General features: G+C 39.1%; 2 protein-coding genes across 2 annotated transcripts; one reads left to right on the forward strand and one right to left on the reverse strand.

Annotated features, from left to right (window-relative positions):
• Nucleotides 1-106: 106 nt before the first annotated feature.
• Nucleotides 107-4,648, forward strand: olah (oleoyl-ACP hydrolase). The gene is made up of 6 exons (XM_061664147.1): nucleotides 107-539; nucleotides 1,076-1,214; nucleotides 1,294-1,393; nucleotides 1,645-1,814; nucleotides 1,912-1,994; nucleotides 2,262-4,648. The coding sequence occupies exons 1-6, from the start codon at nucleotides 410-412 to the stop codon at nucleotides 2,402-2,404; spliced, it is 765 nt and encodes a 254-aa protein (XP_061520131.1). The 5' UTR covers nucleotides 107-409; the 3' UTR covers nucleotides 2,405-4,648.
• On the reverse strand, nucleotides 4,551-17,710 carry LOC133395358 (sodium/hydrogen exchanger 3-like). The gene is made up of 16 exons (XM_061664143.1): nucleotides 17,231-17,710; nucleotides 10,607-10,909; nucleotides 9,818-9,978; nucleotides 9,193-9,271; nucleotides 8,942-9,119; nucleotides 8,634-8,854; nucleotides 8,338-8,540; nucleotides 8,134-8,223; nucleotides 7,988-8,058; nucleotides 7,772-7,901; nucleotides 7,537-7,679; nucleotides 7,281-7,404; nucleotides 7,005-7,178; nucleotides 6,107-6,161; nucleotides 5,928-6,014; nucleotides 4,551-5,852 (listed from the first exon to the last, which is right to left on the reverse strand). Exons 1-16 carry the CDS (start codon nucleotides 17,550-17,552, stop codon nucleotides 5,548-5,550), a joined length of 2,646 nt encoding a protein of 881 aa, XP_061520127.1. The 5' UTR covers nucleotides 17,553-17,710; the 3' UTR covers nucleotides 4,551-5,547.
• Between the last annotated feature and the right edge of the window lie 3,916 nt (nucleotides 17,711-21,626).

The raw sequence follows: 21,626 nt of genomic DNA on the forward strand, positions 1-21,626 counted from the left end.
GGAACCCCTTCAGGAAATACCGGCTGTGGGAAACGTCACTTCCTCCCAACTTTATATGTGTGTGTGTTTTTTTTTAATTATTATATTATAATCGCCTTTATTTTTATACCGCCCATTCGAACCCTCGAAGACCATCGATCCACGTAGTATTAGCTTTTTAGTGACTTGACCACTGCAAAACTATTGCGCATTGACATGCTTACTCCACACCATAGATGTCTGTACCTGTCAAAACGACAACAGTAGACACAACCGTAAAAGAAAAAAATCCCGGAAATGTAAATAGCTGAAAAGTGTGCTGTTAGGTTTTATTTATATTGTTTTGGCCGGGGAGTCTGCCGCTTCCCTGCATGCTGAATCAACACAGACACAAATCAGTTTTGGATATTCATACTTTTACAACTCCAGGATGGAAAAGTTGATCAATTGTTTCAAGAAAAAGCCCGATGCTGTTGTCAGGTTGATCTGTTTCCCCTGGGCAGGTGGAGGCTCCATACATTATGCACGCTGGGGCAGCGTCCTTAACAGCTCCATAGAAGGTAACCACAACAATACTAATTACACTATTGTTTTGAATAATTTACTGTGTGATTAATAGTGCTATGCTTTGTATTTAATGTATTTTATTTTAGTTCCTAAACCAAAAAGGCAAAATTAGGGTGTCCAATTTTTTCTTCCAAAGGTCAAGATCATATCTTTAAATTCGAAACCAAAACAAAGCAAAGTGTACTAAGATGACCTTGACACAGAGCAGAAAGTGGAGCAAGCAATCATGATTCCTGCCAGTTGCTATTGTACTACTAACTGAATTACCGGTATCTTCATTCATCCGAGCATTATGAATATATAGAAATATTTTTACGACACTACTTTAGTCATTTGGTATTGGTGGAGGACAAGGAAGTTGATATGAATAAGTTTCTTATCTTCTCTTTCCTTGCCACCCAGTGTAGAAAGTAAGTAGTACACTGTTTATGCTATGGGCCTCTAAAAAAAAACGACAGTAACCCGCAAATGTCCCACTCGCCATGGTTTGGATACCACTTTCCAAATGATCTTATTCTTTTACTTTCAGTGTTTGCTGTCAAACTTCCCGGACGGGAAAGTAGGGCCAAAGAGCCTTTCTTTGAGAATATGCAACAGATTGTGGATGAAGTTCTTAATTTGTTATTGCCAGTACTCAAAGAGAAGCCATTTGCTCTCTTTGGCCACAGGTATGACATGACAACATATGTGTTTCTTCTTCTAGTATTTTTAAAATATATAGAATGACACCATGTTTACCCTTCTTAGTTATGGTGCCTTTACAAGCTATGCTGTTGCAGACGCTCTGAAGAAACTGGAAAACATTGAGCCAGTACACATCTTCCTGTCTGGTGCGTCAGCACCTTATGTAAGATTTAGATCAAGTTATGTTTTACAGCATACATTTGTTTAAATTTTTCTGCATTACTTATCATGAGAAATTGATTGTACTGTCAAAAATAGCCGTGAAGAGTGTACGTTGAATTTCCCCTTGAGAGATTATAATCACTAAAATATTGAATTTAATCTGTCAGAACTGTAGTTGGTTTTGTAGTATTTATCTTCACTGTCTGCTTATTTAGAACCACATCACATTCTCTCGTCATTGTATCCTTATAGTCTGAGACTCGCATCCAAGCCCCAAAGAGAAGTGACTTATCAGATGATGACTTTCTCAAGTGGCTGATTTCGATTGGAGGAACTCCGCCTGAGCTCTTGGCCAACCCTGAAGTACTGAAACTGTTCCTTCCTGCGCTTAAGGCTGACCTCCATGTTGTCGAGAATTACAAGTGCGCTCACAACTCCATTAATGAAAAAACTTTAAAATGAATATACTGTACTGTTTGCTTATATCGTAGTAGCTGTATTTTGCTTAATTTACTACAGGTGTAACAAACCAGGAAGTGCATTCCTTTCCTGCCCAGTCTCATGCTTTGATGGGAAGGATGATATTCCTCATGATTTACAAGGTCAGTGGTCCAATGATTAATACAGTATAGGAATCATACAGCAGGAGTTACAGCTTGTGTGGGTGTTTGGAACTACACTATTGTAATTTTCTATACACCGAGTGGGCTATTGAAAAAGCTAATACTGTATTGCCCCAAAATATTTATTCAGCAGACCGTTCAGGTTTTTTCAAACAATGTGAATTTACCATCATTATACTATGTGTGCTTTTTGTATTTGCTGTTGTCACAGTTTGAATGCATGGAATTGCACTTGTTTGTCAACAGCATGGAAAGCCATTACAACAGGAGATTTCAACGTCAGGATGCTTGATGGGTCTCATTTCTACCTTAAGGATCTTGGAAATGAAAGAATAATTTTAGACTATGTTACAAGGCAACTAGAATTGTCAGGAATGGACTATTTTTGATTAAATGTTTTAAATGTGATGCATATACAATACACTCATGGACAAATGTTGGTACCCATGTGTTCATGAAAGATTAACCAACAATGATCACTAAAATAACTTGAAACTGACAGAAGTAATGCATACATATTTATTGAAAATTAACCAATTAAAATCAGGCATTGTTTTTATTTTTGTGGTCCAAAATAATTATGTTTAAAAAAAAAAAAAAAACTAATGAATATGGACTCAACAAAAATGATACTACTTTAACTTAGTATTTTATTGCACAGACATTTGATTAAATCACTGATTTCTGTTATTCTCAATGAGACTTCTTTTTTCATTTGTATGCATGGCACAAGCAAAATTGTTGGTACCCTTTTGTTAAAGAAAAACCCACATTCAGAAATTAATTGAAACTGATCAGACTGGAATGGGCTGAAATGCATATTGACAAGCTAAAATGCTTCTGGGACAGTGTTCTTATGAGGATTTATTTGCTTTGTTTTCTTCACAAAGGTTTTGCTTGTGTGATGTTTACAAAGGAAATAACTGTACCCCATGAAACAAACAGGAGGCTTAATTATGTTATTTTCCTAAATCTGGCACGATCTTGAACCTATGCTGGGAGCAAAGAAATCTCAAGACTATCAAGGCATTTTAAGCAAAATATGCAGCCCTTGTAAGAAAGCTTGGTTCTTAAAGACAAAATAATAAATAAATAATCCATGAGAATTGTTTGATTTCCCTCAAAATGTCCTGAAGAAAAACATCCATCCATCCATCCATTTTCTGAGCCGCTTCTCCTCACTGTGGTCGCGGGCATGCTGGAGCCTATCCCAGCTGTCAGCGAGCAGGAGGCGGGGTACACCCTGAACTGGTTGCCAGCCAATCGCAGGGCACATAGAAACAGACAACCATTCGCACTCACAGTCATGCCTACGGGCAATTTAGAGTCTCCAATTCATGCATGTTTTTGGGATGTGGGAGGAAACTGGAGTGCCCGGAGAAAACCCACGCAGGCACGGGAAGAACATGCAAACTCCACACAGGCGGGGCCGGGGATTGAACCCAGGTCCTCAGAACTGTGAGGCTGACGCTCTAACCAGTCGGCCACCGTGCCGCCTGAAGAAAAACAATGAGGAAAAAAAAATAAATGAAAAAGGCTGCCCTCCAATGTTCACCATCCAACCTGACAGAACTGGAGAGGATCTGCAAGGAGGAATGGCAGAAGATCCCCAAATCCAGGTGTGAAAAACTTGTTGCATCATTCCCAAAAAGACTCATGGCTATATTAGCGCAAAAGGGGCTTCTACTAAATACTGAGGGTCTGAATACTTATGGCTGTGTGATATTTCAGTTTTTCTTTTTGAATAAATCTGAAAAAAAAAAAAAAAATCTGTCAATATGGGGTACAGTGTGTACATTAATGTGGAAAAAATAACTTGATTTTAGCAAATGGCTGCAATATAAAAAAGTGAGGGTCTGAATACTTTCCGTACCCACTGTACATACAGTAGATGAACAAAGATACTTGATTTGTAGTAATATATATGTATAAATGTTCTGACCATTTAAGTGAAATGTAATGATAATTTCTCATGGTACACCTGATGATCTCTCACGACACACTGAAGTGCCGTAGCACAGTGGTTGGAAATTACTAGACTAGACTAAACTGTAGTAAGGAGAAGAAATTGATTCCAATCCTAGCCCTGTTTGACCACTTCCTGTGGAAGGCTTTGCATCGACTGACCGGGTCGTCTCCTGAGGAAAAAACACTTTCCCGGCAGCGTCTACCTGTGGCGCTTTATCTCATTAAATTAACTCTTATCCTATTTTAGCTAAGATTGTACAGCACCATACTATGTTATAAATGCTGCCCACTCGGCATCAGTTAGACTAAGACTATTTGGACAATGTGTGACCCCCCCAAAAAAAGTACTTCTGAGGGTACAATGGCCTTTCACAGGGATGGTACCCTCAAATATACTCCTTTGTTTGTCAACAATTACCCATACTGTACTTGGTTCATTTGTGTAGTGTTTAGGAAATTGATTCCCATTGCAGCCCAATTTGGACAATGTGTGGCAAAAAAAAAAAAAACATCAACTCCACATTTGTTTTCTCTTTTTAATAAAAAAAAAAAAACAAGAAACATCCAGCTCCAAACAGTTCAATATTTTAAGTGGTCGAAGTATTCTTTGTAGGAGCTACAGTAAATAACGCCTGCTGACTATAATTCAGATATTTGAGATTCAATTTCCTGTATGAATACAAAAAAATAATTTGTAAATAAATACATGCCTTAATCATTAAGGCAGCTAGATGTTGAGCTCTTCACATTTCATGTTTCATCTTCAGGGCTGGTGTGTTTAAGGCAATACAGATAAAAATGTATTTAATGCTGCACTGTTGTCTTTGCATCGCTTTGTTGGAATGGATTCTCTTTATAAATAAAAATCTGTACATATTACATCCATTTAAAAATGCCTCTACAATTTGGACAAGATGTTCTGTGTGTATTTTGCACTTGAAACTACATAATGTTCAACATGTTAGGTAAATATCATGCCAGTGTGCATGCATGTATCTCCCACATGTATTTAGCAAATGGTGAAGTTGAAGCTACATCCATCCATCCATTTTCTGAACCGCTTATCCTCAGTAGGATCGGGGGCGTGCTGGAGCCTATTCCAGCTAATTGAGGGCAGGAGGCGGGGTGCACCCTGAGCTGGTCGCCAGACAATCGCAGGGCACATATAAACAAACAACCATTCGCACTCACATTCACACGTACGGGCAATTTAGAGTCTTCAATGAACCTACCACACGTTTTTGGGATGTGGGCGGAAACCGGAGTACCCGGAGAAAACCCACGCAGGCACAGGGAGAACATGCAAACTCCACACAGACAAGGCCGGGATTTGAACCCCAGTCCTCAGAACTGTGAGGCAGATCTGCTAACCAGTTAGCCGCCGATGAAGCTACATTTGGTCCAAATGTTAAGAGTACAAAGGTTATATGGGGTTGAGCTTAACCAGTCTCCCAGGGGGAAAAAAACACATTCCCTTGACTATATTTTGACAGGAGACAGTGCAAAGTCTGAGGTAAATGTTCTGTGTCTTTGGCAGCCACGTTAAAGGGGACGAAGAGGGAGGCTACATGTGACCACCGTGTCTGTCAGAAGGCGGCGGCGGTGGTGTTAATGGCGGAGGAAAGTCCCCTTCTTCCCTGTCTTGTGTGGGTGGTGTGTCAGCTTGCATGAAGGAGTCTGTGGAGCGAGTACTGATACGTAGTGGGGCAAGGCGTCTCAGGTTGCTGGGTGTCCACGGCAGCCTCACTTGGGCCCTCTGGGAAGGAGCCACCATGCTGCTATCGAGCTCGACCTCCGCTAACCACGGCGGGATTTGCATTGGCGCCATTGAGTCCATTTCTGGCATAAAGGCTGGATTCTCAATTCCAGCTGGAGCATGAAAAAAAACTGTTTTTTTACTAGTCTGGAAATGAATAAACAATTGAGGTGATGGGTTCATTTTACCTCCAACTCTGTAGGTGACTCTCATAGCGAGTGAGTCTCTTGATGCTTCACAGCCAGATGCGCTGTCTCCCTCTGAGAACTCAAAATCTAAAAGAAAAGATGTCAAAGTCATGAGGAAATACATACTGTATGATGTTAACTACATGAATTTTTTTGTCGTGTGGAGCAGTAGTACAAACCTTCATCACCAGAATAGTAGCTTTTACTTTTATCAGTTGATTTTCCACAGAACATCTGCAATAAAAGAAAAACAGTTATTTACATATAGCCAATGATGGACGGAGTATCAGCTGCTGGCCTACATACAATCAGAAGAACTGGCTTTCATTTACAACCTTAATTCACTTATTTGTTCCATCCATTCATCCATCTATCCATTTTTATTCCACTTATCCTCACTATGGAGCTGGAGCCTAGCCCTGCTGACTTTAGGTGAGAGGCTGGGTACACCTTGGACTGGTCGCCGTCAAGTAGCAGAATATTTTTTCCATGAAACAGTTAATTCCCAATAGTCTGTTGTTTTCAATTTTTAACACTTAACTTGGCTGCACTGCTTTCAGTACGGGTTTGTGGATGTTTGTACGATCAGATTTCAGTGTCTATGTGCTGCTCAGAACGTTCAGAATCAGTGGTGGTCGCTGATACAACCTAAACTACTGTATATTAGCAATAGGAATGTTTTTTTTTACCAATCAGATTTAAAATTCGCCCCAGAGGGCCAGCTAGGCCCACAATAACATCAGCATTTTCCATCCTCTGAATAATTGGTCATGGCAAAACGTTACAGCCAACTTCGACTAGGAAAACACACCTGTAGTGATCTGCACACGTTAATTCATTTATTAATAATTGAGAACGGCTCCAGATGATATATGTCGCGCAGTTGTGTGCTGATAGGTTGCAGTTTTGGATAGTATTGATGGTTTCCATAACTGCGATGTGATAGTATTACGGATTGACTGGATTAAGTCGGGTAAGTCCCCAATGAAGGTCCAGGTACCAAATGCACAGCCTGCCACTGTGTATTGCCAACAGTAAGAATTGAAAATAGAACTCAATGACACAATTCTGCTTGACCTTTTGTTGCTGGTCTTTCTTTTGGTGCTTGGTTATCGTCTTTGGTGGAGCAACACCCATCTTTGCTGACTTAAATGACTCCAAACGACTTCTCATGGTCCTCTGGAAGATCTCCTGCACCTCATTTTCATCTTTGTTGACCTCAAAATGACTACGGCTGTACCTGTGCCGGTGCTAGGATGTTGAGAATAGAGGTTAGTCAGTCAGTCCACAATTCATTCTACACACGGAATGTTGAGATTTGCTGTGTTTTGTACACATAAGAAAACATGCTACCTGTTTCCTTCCTTTGTACAAGTGTTGTTGCAGCAGATGGTGGCTGCTGATGTCTTCTGCTTCCCTCACACCTTTTATGGTCTGCTCATGCATTTCCAAGCTCACTGATGGCACAGGGTCTCGTCTACAAAGGTAAAACCATAACAGTTATGTCCTGTCAGATTCAAATGTAAAGCTAATTTAGGTTTGTATTGTTAAAGACCAGGAATTGGTCATTTGTCATTTTATTCCCAGTCCATTACTAAGTTCAGCTCACCCCATGGGGGACATTGCACCAGAGTCATCTGCCATGTCAGCCATGATGTCGGGCATCACCTCTGGGAATTTCCCCTCATACTTCTTGAAGTCAACAAATGCAGATTCGTTGCGTATAAACCCCAGAGATCCACTGCGTTCACCCTGCACAAACAGCATAAACATTTTCATTGTTTCCTAACAATTATGTGGTGATTAGCTAACAGTAACAAATATATGCTTTTTAGGTTACACACCTTTGTCACATAGCTCATAGCATCCTTAAGGTTCAGTTTATGGAAAACTTTGAAGACACAGTCACGATTCTTCCTTGCGGATGGCTTCATGAAAACTCTAGACATCCAGTTCTCCTCAAAATGACTCCACCTTCACAGAAAGTATAAACATTGCAGGTTCATGCTAACAATTACAGTAAATTAAAGTGTTAAATCCTAATGACAGTGTTGACGTACTTGTCTCTCATGTAGTTGTGTCCAATTTGCCCGGATATATCTTCGATGGCGACCAGCATGTGATCGAAGACCTGAAGAACAGAAATTCTGTAATGATTCAAGGTTTATTTCAGCATAGGCAAGATTTTACGCTTCCTTAAATTCACCTTGTTCTGCAATTTTTCAATAAGTGTGATGTCACACACTGCAGCTCTCTTTACTTTGAGCCAAGTGACAAGGGGTTTCATTGTTATTCCCTAGAACACAATGAGGTAACATCAGGGTTCATCAGTAAAAAAAAAATTATGAAATCAATAAGTTTGCAAGAGTCTTAAAAAATATTCTGAGAAATGACAAAAAAAAAGTATTACCTGAAGGATGACAGTGAAATAAACTACAATCAGAGTCGTGGAGACCATTAAATTCTTCTCCTCAATCTTGTTCCCATCTAGCATTACTGCCAGGCCATAGGCAACCGCACCTCGCAGGCCACCGTAGCTCATGATAATCTGATCGATGACCTCCAAGGGCACCAGGCGGAATTTGTTCATGATCCAGGTCAGGAAAAACACACCTATTGTATACAGTAAGCAAAAACCTCTTTAACTATTACTTTCACATTTAAAAAAAAATAAATGAATCACTTACTAACCAACTAAAATCTTACCGATGAAGCGATATACAAAGATGAAGAGGAGTGTGAGGAGAACAAAGCCCGTGTTCCACACCCATAATGTCTTATCAACGGCTGAGATACCGAGGAAAACAAATATGATGGTTTCTGACCCATTGGCGAGCACCTTCATGGCATATCTGACTGTGGTGATGGACCTTTCATCCATGTTTGCATTGATGTACTTTTGACAGCTGACACCACAGAAAACAATTCTACAGTGAGAAAGGACAACAGAAACCATGAATAAGTTAGTTAAGAATTTCACAAAATCCTAGAATGTTGTCTAAAAGAGCACTCACGCAAGAATGGCAGAGAGGGAGAGCATCTCAGCAGTGAGGTAGGAGAGGTACCCCAACACAAAGATGAAGCCTGCCTCAATGATCTGAATGTTCTTTGTGCATCTGGTCAGAAGAGAGAGCAGCAAACCAAACACCATGCCAAGTAGGGAGCCGCCGAATGCCACCACAAAGAAGGAAACTAGACAAAGGGAGAACATTTGTTTCAAACACTTCATGTTATGCTTCCATGCCATTTTATGAAAACTCTTTACCTATTCCTTTGATTATCTCCACAGCATCGATTTGGGATCCTCCCAGGGAAACAAATGAATCAAATACATTGAAGAGCACCTAGAGTAAGAGAGGGAGAATTTAATTATTTACTTGTTCTGGGTAATGAGGTGGTTTCTTAGTGCTAGATAGAGCTCTATTTCATCTGCATAACATTGGAAACCTATGAGAACAAATTATCTGGCCAAGCAAGAACAAGGGTGTAAGCACAGAGCCTTGTGGCACACCACATACAGTACTTCAGGGGTGAGAGTGGAATTACAGTTGCTGAGGAGTATAAACTCTTTTCTGCCCGAAAAGAGTGCACAATGCCAAGGACACAAGCATTTTCAGATTAACGGTTGAGAGTTATGAGTGGTGTCTGAGTTTATGATTTTATTGAGGGCAAATTCTGGTGTGGCAAGTGCGTAAGACACATTGGAGTGGTTCATTGAGTTCATTATTGAGTTATTGAATGTGTGTGCTGGTAAAGCAAAACAATTGCTACTCTTTCATACATTCATTCAGTACAAATAAAAGGAAAAATAATTATATAAATCACGGCAATGTGGCATAATGTACTGTTCAGACACATTTAACGGCAGTCATAGAATGAAGCATACGAACCACTGTCACACCATCGTTGAGGAGTGACTCTCCAAACACCAGGATGAAGAGGACCTCATTGACATGGACCTGTTCAAATACAGCGAGGACAGCTACCGGGTCCACAGCAGCAATCAGACTGCCGAATAGAAGGTACTGAAGCAGGCCGATATTCAGATCCCCTGCAAAAGGTCAGAAGACATAACTTTGCAGTTACAAAACTGTTTTTAATTTCAGTGGGACTTAAATCAGCGCTTGCTTTCCGTTTATTCATTAGAACTTTGATCACCAGAACTTTGATCTGGGTATACAGTATGTATAGTATGTTTGTGTATGTATGTATTTTAAACTTTGTAACTATCCTGGTTTCCTGTCTGGATTTTTCATGTTCTCCTTGTGCTTGAGTGGGTTTTCTGTGGGTTTTCCTCCCACATTCCAAAATCATGCATGTTAGGTTCATTGAAGACTCTAACTTGTCCTTAGGTGTAAATGAAAGTGTGAATGGTTGTTGTCTATACAGTATGTGCTCTGTGATTGGCAGGGACTAGTCCAGGGACTTGCCCAAAGTCAGCAGGGATAGGCTCCATCTTACCCACGACAACAATGAGGACAAGTGGAATAAGAAATGGATGTATGGATGTTCTCCAAATATTGTTGTAGTCCTTGACTAGCAACGTTATCGAAATAAATTCTGGAACGCATTAGGAGAATTACTAATAATAAATCTTCTTTATATATAATAATAACTCAGAGTAGTTAACTTTTCAGACGCTTTATTACTAAGCCTACACAAGTGTCTTCTCTTCTTACCCATGGCTCCTCCCTTGTGACATCCCCACAGCGAGAGCCCCACGCTAGCAGCATTCCAGCAGGTCCCAATAATAGCGTAGACCAGGATGGTCCCCATGTTGCTGAAGAACAGCTTGTTTGGCATGAAGTAGCCTGCATCCAGGATGATTTGAGGCAGCAGGTAGAAGAAGAAGACGGTCGGGGTCAACTTGAAGGTCTGCACCTTGTCTGCACCCCAGATCATGCCACCGAGGATGAAGCCGAAGCAAATAAGCAGGGCGCTCTCTGGGATTATGTTAGTAACATGATGGTTGGCCTCAATGACTGTCAAAACAGAAAGAAATGTTCGACAGTTAGGTACATGGGAGCAAGATAAATGTGCCTTCGGACAGAAATCTTAAGGGATTTACTCAGGGGAAAAGAGTGATAAATGAAAATGGTAGGGGAGTCTGTTCATATCAACTTGTTGATCTTCAAGCATTGTCTTTTGCTTCCGGACTCAAATTTAGACACAGCATAGAAAATAAATCTTAACACTGAAACTCAAATGTGGTTGCAAAATTAGCAAATGATCAACTGTTGAACTTTTTGTCCTTGGCATATCATTAACCATTGTGGCTGTGTGTATAAATGCCGAGAAATACCTTTGCATAACTAAACAGACGTTTGGTTAAGGTCGCTTGACTTTATGGCTTAATAATCAAGCCCAGTGACCTGTAAAAAAAAAAAAAAAAAGCCACATTTCAAAATGTTGATTTATGTCAGTGGGGATGATTTGTGTTTGGGTGTTGCATTCATTAGGAGTTGAATGAAGGTGGTGCTTGACAATAATAGTCTTTTTCGGACTTCATTTAGCTGGTGGACAACGCTAGCAACTTCCCTGCTAACACTGCACTCCTATGATACTCAACATTTTAATTACACCTATAAGTTCAGTGTTCTTGTCCCGATGCATTCTAAACTGGTATTGTAATTATTTTCATTTAACTTAAATTAAAATCTCTTTACGGCATCCGAGGATCATAGCCACCACAAGAACCAAAATGACATAGAATATGTTTAATCACATTGTAGCGTGACTTTAATTAAACTTAAATACTTAATTACATTCTGAGCGTGAGCCTCTTACAAACCAGAGGAATTGTTAATAAAGTACTACTGTGCATAAATCAGAATAACATTTATTTTTTGAAAAAAGAATTTATTTTTAAATTAAAGAATATTTAAGTAAATTTAAATCAATATTCTTATCGTCATTGTCGGATCCAGGGAGGTTGGTTTGTCAAAATAAGAGTTTTCTGCTGAAGATAGAAAATAATGGAACTATAAACGACATATAAATAGTCATTCGCTATTATTTCTGACTAAGGAATTTTCTTGCATCATCTATTATCACAGAAGTGAAGTGTGTATCTGCCTCTGTGCTTTTTTCCTCATGATTATACAGGAAGGTATGCATATCTACCAGGTCTAGATCAATGATTTTCCAGCAATGTTTTAATGAATAAATGTATTTTTTACATACCCAGTTTAGTCAAAAAAGCAACCAAGACCCATAATGCAATTAGAAAAGGGGTCTCCACATGATGCCACTTAAATGACACGATGGGTATTCCATTGATGCCGGAAGAGTGGCCATGATCACTTGCGTTGGGTCTAGAATTTTGATGCGCTAGAGTCTGGTACCCATTCTCCGCTGTGACCCCGGGGATGAAACAAATGAACAGTATTAACACCAGAAGCCAAATGTGTGCATGTCCACGTGGTTCCATTTGGACAGGAAAATACCAAAAGTGAAAAGAATCAAGTCTCGAAAGAAAACAAAGTCCTGTGATGTGAGTCAGACGGTATGTCACACTTGTTTTCCCTTTTTTCTTGATGAGCTGGAGTTCTTCCTTCTTCGTCACTCTTGTTTACCCATCTTTGTCATTACGCTGTCTCCACTTGCTTGGAGTTGTCTTTTTTCTGTCTCTATGAGCGTCTTTGGATCCCCACTTCCTTCCACAATGTGAAGTCAGGCGATGGAATGGGAAGAACACTGGACTCAGCCTTTATATGTTCAGTATCTCCTCTATGACCAAGGTTGAGAGACGAAATGGACTGTAACGACTGTCCAGAAAAGGTGTCCAGTTATTCAGTCACATCTGAAACACCACCACCAGTTTCCGGTCTCAAACACGTGTCAACTTTTACCATGACACTCTCAGAGAGGAGGATTAAGTGATAAGTGAAGTGTTACCAGCAATTTGATGGATGTTCAATGAATAGCTCTGGATGTCTGGACGTTTCTACTGCTTCATCCTGCAGCTTTGTGCTGAGTAATGATTGACACCCCGGTTGCATAATCTTTAGTTAAAACCTCCCCTTGCTTTAATGTGTCAAAAAAGGTGAAGGATAAGTGCTATTTGGAATTAAAAATTAAGCCCTTAAAAGAACTGACAAAGACAAAAATCATCAGTGATATAGCTGCACATTTCATAAATTTATGTCGAATACAATCATTCATTTTATGCTGTGTATTTGTAATACTCACTCTTCAATAGCTACCAAATGTTTTCACTATTAGTGCTAAACAGATGATATAGAAAATCTGGTAGCGTTTTCACTTGCACTGGAAAGAAGCTTCGACTAAAAATGTGTGGTTGTTGATGACAGCACTCTATCTGACTGGCCACCCTCCAATTGTTAATGATATTAAATAGTATGAATGTTGGTATGTCCCATCAAAGGTTCAAAAAATTAAGTCAGCCATTTACTGTTGTTTGATTGACATTAGCTCTTTGAATAAAACATCAAAATTGAAGAAAGCAATACAGGTTTTGGACCTTTTTAGCATGACAAGTACACACGTAATCCTAACATGACCCATATAAAACTGTGACCTCTGTTCTGCGTGCGTTGTGGGGGTGGAAATGCAGGTGACAACTAACTGACTAACTAAGGAGTTTAAGGAGTAAAAAAACTAACAAAACAAACAAAAAACACAAATGTCCCTGCAGTGTTCATTTACTACATTGGGAAAGAAGCTCGGCGGGCCATGTGCATGTACACATCTGACGAAATGTAGATTAGCCAATACTGAATAATCTGCCCCTTGCATTTTCTTTACATACTGTACAAGTTCATAGTGTATTCATTCACAAAGCGCTGATTCTCGCAAGTTGTGGCCATATGACTGGACGCTTTATTTGGCGAACTGTTCCATGCTGTTTGAGCAGGACAAGGCGCAAAAGCTTTGTTGGAAAGGTTTGATAGTTTGACACATGAGCTCTCACACAGGTGTCCAATTTATGACCGTTATGGTATATTACATAATATAGCTGTATATTAACTAAAATTAGATAATATTTTTGTTGTAAAGCTGTGTGTTAACATTGCATTAAATACACCTGAATCTAACCATGTATTAGAACCATAATGATTTCTAATACAAAAGCTATAACCAAAATACACTCAGTTTAGATTTAATACTATTAATTATTGTGGATTTGATTGAAATGTTGAATCATATAGCATCATACAAAGAGTGTTTATAATGTTTTCATTGCAAAATTAGTGAGTCTTGACTCTCATTAATTGTAGTGTGTATGCTGCTTTCTAATGGCTGCACTCAAGCATCAACCTTGTCAACGCAAGAGTTCATATATTCTCCTGGAAATATGGCTGGCCTTTAACTAGACCCCATCAATCATTTGAAAAGAGCTTCAGCTCCGTAGACAGATTTGGGAGTTATAAATGGAGCTCGGATGCACATTGTAAAGTCAGATAAAGGTGATTTGACTGTAACAGTAGCTACCTGTATGTATGTTACATTTAATAAAGGTGAAGTGTGCTGGGATTTGCAGTTCAATGTGTCATTATTGATGGACTGTGTAAATGAAGTGGGTTGTAAATGTGATTGCTGATCGAGATAACACATTTGACTCAGCAACACAAAAGAGGCATTTGGCAGCTATCGAGGGCCAAAGGAATCCTTTGGGGTTTTGGCAACAGTGACACAGTGAACAGTGATGACTTCCAAGACAGACTTAACTGCAATAAAACAAATGTAATCAATGGGCCACTCGGTAAGTAGAATATAATTCAGTGGGCTTGATATCAGCTCAACACAAAATAATCAATGACAAAGGTGACGCATTTCCTTATCAAAATTACTACTAAGTGGAACAGAGCATGACTGTGCATTTCTTTAGAGGAATCATAATAAATGCTCCCTCTTAGGAAAACAAGTAATTAGCACGATAGCAAACCAAACAAAAATCAATAGCAAACATATATACAGTATGTTCCTCACTCTACTGGAAAAACAACCTAACATGACTTGACAGAAATGCTAAGAACTGAAGAAAGCAAGCATTGTAAATCCCTGAGCAGGAAACAAGATCAGGGAAAATTGGTGTCATTGACTGGATTTCAGCCCATGAGGATGGGGGAGTTTAAAGTCAACAGTGAGGGTGATGTGCACATATTGTTGGTGTTTGGGTTGACAGTACATCGGTCATACTTTATTACACTGTATACTGTACCTGTTGTTTCTTTAAAGATAAGGCGGTAAAATGAAGGCCTGCAATACTCATTCAATTGCAATAAAATCTGCACCAGACTTATAGTCACCTGTACTGATTTGTTAATTTTCAAGGTTTTGTTGAAACAAGTGTTTTCATTGTGTTACAATGTATTTGGGGGGGCTTTCTAAATCCAAACGGAAGGACCATCAGAGAAACCATCCAAAAACATTACAACACAATATGTTGCAACTTCCATGCGGACCATTTTATCCTTTTACATACACAGAATAACATTGCCTTAATTGACCTGTTCAAATCCTTTATCATATGTAACAAGGGAGACCACAGTCCCTCATTTATGTCTGATGAAGCATACACAAACATGGACACACACGCACATGCAATCATTTACAGTGTCCACAGTGCTTTGCAATTTGTTGTGTATACACAAAAATAATGACTCCGATCACAAGATACAAGCAGTCTTTGGCAGGTTCTTGGACTACCTCCAGTGACATAAACCTCACGACAGACACTTCTTTAGCAAAGTCCTAATTCCCAAAATGTCCATGATCCACAGCAGACCCTGTTCCCAAGATCCTTATTTTGGACTTAGCCACTGACTGGCAAACATCTTCTCTTGAGGCAGGCACCAGTTGACAAATATGTTCAGTGGTTTTCATTGAAACAGAACTACCAATAATATGTTACATAAACCTACAAAAATGTGTCTTTGATATTGATTGAGTTTCCTTTTCGAGCTCGTGTACCTTGAATTTAACCTCACAGGAAGCAACTTTAGGAACAATTTTCATTGTATATACTTAAATAAATAAATTCCTCTAAAGACGAAAGTGCTGTCTCCACTGATACTGTCAGACAAAAATATTAATTTGATGTGTTATTGCTATTACAGTTTGCAGGGGTGCCCAAGTTGTTTCTAATATTTTGGATACCTTATGTGAGGGTCAAAATATTATTATTATTATATTATTATTACAGCTCATAGTATGATGAAGCACTGTGAACGACAACCCCAATATCAAGGCTATTGTAAAATTAATAACAGATTATCTTTGTAAAGGCCAGAGGTGAAAAAAGTCCTCGCATTCTGTACTCAAGTAGAAGTGCAGATAATTGTGTGTTTAAAAAAAAGACTGGTAAATGTATTGATTTGACCCCTTTACTCAAGTAAAAGTAAAAAGACTAAAATATTAAAATATGTTTTATACTTTCTATTATATACAATACTTACTTTGATAACTTCATACATTTTTTTAAGCCAAGGTCTAGCTATTGTTGAGTTTTATGTTATCAAAACATGTTCCCATCGCCTTGCTGACATTGTTAACTGAAAAAAATTAAAAATTAAATGTTATTTGTTTTATTTAGACTGCACAGAGAATCTTTGAATGCCAGAAGCTGCTGGTTTTTAAACTGGCACAAAACACAACGCGTCGGCCATGAATCATTCTTGGAACATCAAACAACTCTCTTATACTGCACAAGGCCATGGATGGGGAATAACTTGCTTCGCTGAATCTGTCGTCGTTAACACATTCACTGCCATTGACGGCTATAGAAGTCAAATATCCATGTTAAGTGGGAGGGCTGGCAGTGGTAATGCTACCTTGTGTATGTTTCTCCATGTCACTGCGCTATGTGTTTTTTCTTCCTAATAAGACCCCAAAATCTCAAACAATCAAGATCCCAAACAAAGCTGACCTCTCTTCTTATTTTATCCTCTCTTCTTATCATTCTCTTCTTATTCTTATTATCTTATTATTAACCTCTCTTCTTATTTGATCTTTTTTACTGTTTGTTGTGTCATCATCGGCGGAGGTTGAAAAACCTACAAATATTTATTTTTTACAAAGTAAGGAATGGGAAGTACAGATATCTTTTTTTTTCAAATATAAGGTCTAAACCTAAAACGTAGAAAAGTAAATGTACAGATACATGAAAATCTACATAAGTACAAGAACAAAGTATCTGTTTTTGTATATTCTCACCACTGTGAAAGGTAGAATTTTTCATACAACTCCTGTTCTGTATCTCTTTCTGCTTTCATCACTGTGTTACCTTCAATTCACCACACCTTATTTTGTCAGAACAAGGAACCTTTAAATTGACTCACTGAGTTTGCAGATCCAGGAGACCAGAATCCACAGAGCCACCAGGTATGGGACAGAGACATGGCTCCAATTCCAGGACACAATCGGTAGCGTAGTGATGGGCCCACCTTCGTGACCACCACCATCACCATGACCATGAGTGTCTTCCGTCACATCATGACCCGAGTCTGTTCCCGTGTGTGGGCTTGAGGTTGTTCCGTGATCACTTCTTGTTTGGTTCTCATGCCCGTCGTACTCAGAACGGGCCACGCTAGGCAGGCTCAATCCTTGGGCCACCATCAATAACATGCAAAGTAAAAGTGTTAACCACCGCACAGTTGACATGCTGTCTTTATTGTTGTTCGGACCGAATACAAATTCTCAAAATGAAGCACAGTTTCCCTCTTATGTCTCCTCCTTGATGTTCAGCTCTCTATTAACTTTGCTCTCTTGCCAATGTCCACATCTTTGTCTGTCATCAGTACAGTGGCCGGCCCCTGTGGCTCACCACTCAGTCAAGGATACAGCTTTTTTTTTTTTTTTTTTACACACCAGGTGAGGCTCAGCCCATCTTGATGCTCATCTGTCTCCTCCTACTTTCTTCCTGGCTCAGCGAGTTCGTCCATTTTATTCAATAGAATAATCGGTGCCTCATCACTCCTTTATTGCCACAGATGGTTTATAAAACTCATGTTAAAGTTGTTAGGTTACTTTATAACTTCAAATACTATTTTAAACTGGACTTTGAAGTACTTTTCTGTATTCCCTGGTTTGTTTCTAATATGTATGTTTGTTGCATGTCTATTTTTGTAATATACTGCAAAAACAAAAGGTTGTAGTTCCAAAAATTGGAAAATAAAATTTACTTGGTGAGAGAAATTTAAACATGCATCACCAGGTAACTTTTATCATCAATAAAACCTGTGAGTATCATTTGGCTTTGTAGTTTATATGCAGTATGTTTTTATTTGCTCTGAAAGTAGCAGTGTTCATCAGCATCCTGGGTGAATAATAAAAATACTTATCTCTAGATTCTAAAAGAGGAAGCCAATGGCGTATTTGTCTCCTCACTCCTATTGGAGATGAGTCTTTGCTGCCATTCTATATTTGCGTTTAGGCTATTAACCTTTCTTGGCACATGCACTTCCTTGAGGTTTATCACCCATTCCGACACAGTTCGTTAATTACATTTTAAAGTGGCAAAGTCTAGTTGTAAAGTTTATTTTTATCTGAGAGAATATTGGCGTGCTTCATACTATATTCTCAGGTTGTGAGGTTGTTACAGCTGAGGAAACAGTCAGTGTCTTCTCGGAAATCCAATACTGTACTGCAATGTGGCAAAAGACAATTCAAACAAACAAAACCCCCACAAGCGATGGTGTTCTAAGTCAATATTTGAATGTGTTTCCTGGTGACACGAAGGTGCAGAGATTTGGTCAGTGATAACTGTTACTCGTACTTGAAATACTGTCATATAAATGTTATTGCTATTTACACTGTAACGCAACCGCTAGACCATTTACTTTATTTCTTTTACAATTTCCGGCTGGTGAATGAACAGATATTGAATTAAAGAACAATTTCATGATGTGGACTAACTTGATGGGAAGATAAATAATTGAATCAAACACCTCCTTAACACATCTGCCAGTATACTGTACAGTGTTGAAAACAATTTTGTATTTATTTTACAATGAGAAATGCACTGGTATCGTACTGCAACATGCTGCTGCTTGTCATGCTGACAGTGTAGGTTCAATTCCCTTCCAACGACCCCGACACCCTGCCACTGGATCTCTCCAGTGCCAGTCCAAAGCTTGGATAAATGTAAGGCATAAACTGCCAAAAATGCAAGAGACTACCTATGGCGACTCCTATGGAGGGGTCGCAAGTCAACTACATTTTACAATTACAAATAGAGGGCATTAAGAATAACACATTGTAGCCCTATCAGTAAAAATTTTTTTTTTTTTTTTTTTGCTGATTCGCTGATTAGAAAAAAGGTTTTCAAGAAGTGTTTCTTCTTCAAGATCGTCAGTGAAAAATGAAAAAGTTAAAACTGATAATAATGATGATAAAAAACAGGCAAAAAACTGATTTAAAAAAAGTAAAAAACTGATAAAAACAGGCAGACACAGAAAGGACATGCCCTGTTACACCCCTGCAGACTCATCCCTATATTGAACTTAACTAAAATACATCCAGCCATACAGACAGCAGCACATTCAGTTCCATGCTGGTGTTCTCTTTCATCATACTGACTGGCGTGGGCTTCAAGGGAAGCTGTTAGCACGGCATCTCTGTTGACAGTTTACGAGCAAACTACATGCATCGATTGTTAACCTGTCCTAAGACGGGCCGAGAAAAATGTGTATATAGGGTCAGAGGTTATCAGCCAGTTGTTTTAACCTTTGAGGTTAAGCCTCAACCGGTAACATGTTCGACAGAACAGATCAGGCTGGGTTTTGACATGAATAAAAGTCAACTCATACTGAGTTCAGGCCAGTCTTGCCATCGTGGCCTCCACTCAGGAGGTTACTGCCACCTGTTTGTTTGTCTGTAAATGGAATTATCTAAAAATGACTCAATAACATCCATAAAGCTTGGAGCATCCAGGTAAAGGTTGACTTAATTTCAAACAGAAATATACAAAAATCTGAAGAATATAAGCCGGGCAAGAGGTGGATAAATGTACTCAACTAAGAGTACTTTTAATTTAGAATACGCTTTTATGACTCAAAGAAAACCAAAAAGTCCCCCAAATCATTACTTGTGCGAGCAAGTATTGAGTGAAAAAACTGGTGAGTAACTTCTGATTTATTTATTTTTTATGTTGCGCATAAACGTAAAATGGACAAAAATATAAAATAGGCATATGCAAATGTAAATATTACCCAACATTTTTACTTTACAACATCCATCCATTTTCTGAGCTGCTTCTCCTCACTAGGGTCGCTGGGCGTGCTGGAGCCTATCCCAGCTGTCATCAGGCAGGAGGCGGGGTACACCCTGAACTGGTTGCCAGCCAATCGCACGGCACATACAAACAAACAACCATTTGCACTCACAGTCACACCTACGGGCAATTTAGAGTCTCCAATTAATGCATGTTTTTTGGGATGTGGGAGGAAACCGGAGTGCCCGGAGAAAACCCACGCAGGCACGGGGAGAACATGCAAACTCCACACAGGCGGGACCGGGGATTGAACCCGGGTCCTCAGAACTGCGAGGCTGACGCTCTAACCAGTCGGCCACCGTGCCGCCTACTTTAAAACAATGGTTATTAAATGTATTTTATTCATAAAAATAACCAGCTAAGGCAAAGTCATCCACAGTACATGGTTTTAAATTAAATTTGTTGGTTATCACATGTGAACAAGCACATGGATGATTAAACACATAATTATTAATTAATCTTCCGTTCCACTTATCCTCACTTGTATTTGATTATATTGAGCTTCGACAGGTGGATTTATCGGCAATGTTGATCTGTTTCATTAGTCAAAAACAATTGGAGTTCTGCCAACTTTCATATTTATCTTCAGTGCTGTTCATACATTGTGAATTTTCTCTCTGCAGAAATGAACAGAGCTCAAACGCATTTGATTGGATCGGATGAAATGCAATTTGCATTCACGTGTTGTGGTTGACCTGCTCGTTTCATTCCAAAGAGACTGAGACCAAACGCAGACCTTAACAGTCTCTTGTATGTTAATATGCTCCAAGTGGAGTTCTTGTAGGCTGAAATGCCAAAAAATTTTTGGGGCAGCCACATGATATACGAGCCTACCTGTGAGGTAAATATAGATTTCTACCATGTTTCACGTAAATGACTCACTTTGAAAAATTCTGCGAGGCCGCAGAGACTGTGTGGTCTTGTGACTGACGTACAGTAACTAGTAGTTACGTTGGATTGGTAAAACAGAGTCATGTGATACAGGTTTCTCTGACAAACAAAAATAGATCACGAAAGTAATAATAAATACCTGTAGATGAATATGCAGTACAAGTAGCGAGCAGAATGTTAGTCAATGTAATGGAGTAAAAGCAGTGTTTCTTTGAAACAAAAATACTCAAGTAAAAGTAAAACTTATCCTGTATTAAAAGTACTCAAACAAGTACAATGAATCCCAAAGGCTACTCAAACAAATGTAAAAGAGTAAGTGTAGGTCAGGGAAACAACTAATTGTTGTGCTAAATTACAACTACAGTACCGTACCTGGAATCCTAGGAATACAGCTGGAATTTCCCTGCTTCCTGAAGATTTACTTACTTCCTGTATTGGTCATTGATTTACTGCTTGCCCAATATGTATTTTTACTATTTTTTGTTTGTTTGATAAATCAACCATCAGGCCCTTCAGGACCAATCAGCATAACTGTAATTATTGTTCATCTTTAAACATGATGAGTTCAGAGA

The sequence above is a fragment of the Phycodurus eques genome, chromosome 20 (genome assembly GCF_024500275.1).
Source record: "Phycodurus eques isolate BA_2022a chromosome 20, UOR_Pequ_1.1, whole genome shotgun sequence".
Lineage (NCBI taxonomy): Eukaryota > Metazoa > Chordata > Actinopteri > Syngnathiformes > Syngnathidae > Phycodurus > Phycodurus eques.

What these genes read in the sequence shown, in the direction of transcription:
- olah (XM_061664147.1), top strand. Translation starts at nt 410, where the DNA reads ATGGAAAAGTTGATCAATTGTTTCAAGAAAAAGCCCGATGCTGTTGTC. An exon ending in TTTGCTCTCTTTGGCCACAG is followed by an intron (nt 1,215 to 1,293) that starts GTATGACATGAC and finishes TACCCTTCTTAG; the next exon opens with TTATGGTGCCTTTACAAGCT. An exon ending in CATGTTGTCGAGAATTACAA is followed by an intron (nt 1,815 to 1,911) that starts GTGCGCTCACAA and finishes AATTTACTACAG; the next exon opens with GTGTAACAAACCAGGAAGTG.
- LOC133395358 (XM_061664143.1), bottom strand. Translation starts at nt 17,552, where the DNA reads ATGTCAACTGTGCGGTGGTTAACACTTTTACTTTGCATGTTATTGATG. An exon ending in TCAACGATGGTGTGACAGTG is followed by an intron (nt 9,272 to 9,817) that starts GTTCGTATGCTT and finishes CTCTTACTCTAG; the next exon opens with GTGCTCTTCAATGTATTTGA. An exon ending in CACAACTACATGAGAGACAA is followed by an intron (nt 7,902 to 7,987) that starts GTACGTCAACAC and finishes CTTTCTGTGAAG; the next exon opens with GTGGAGTCATTTTGAGGAGA.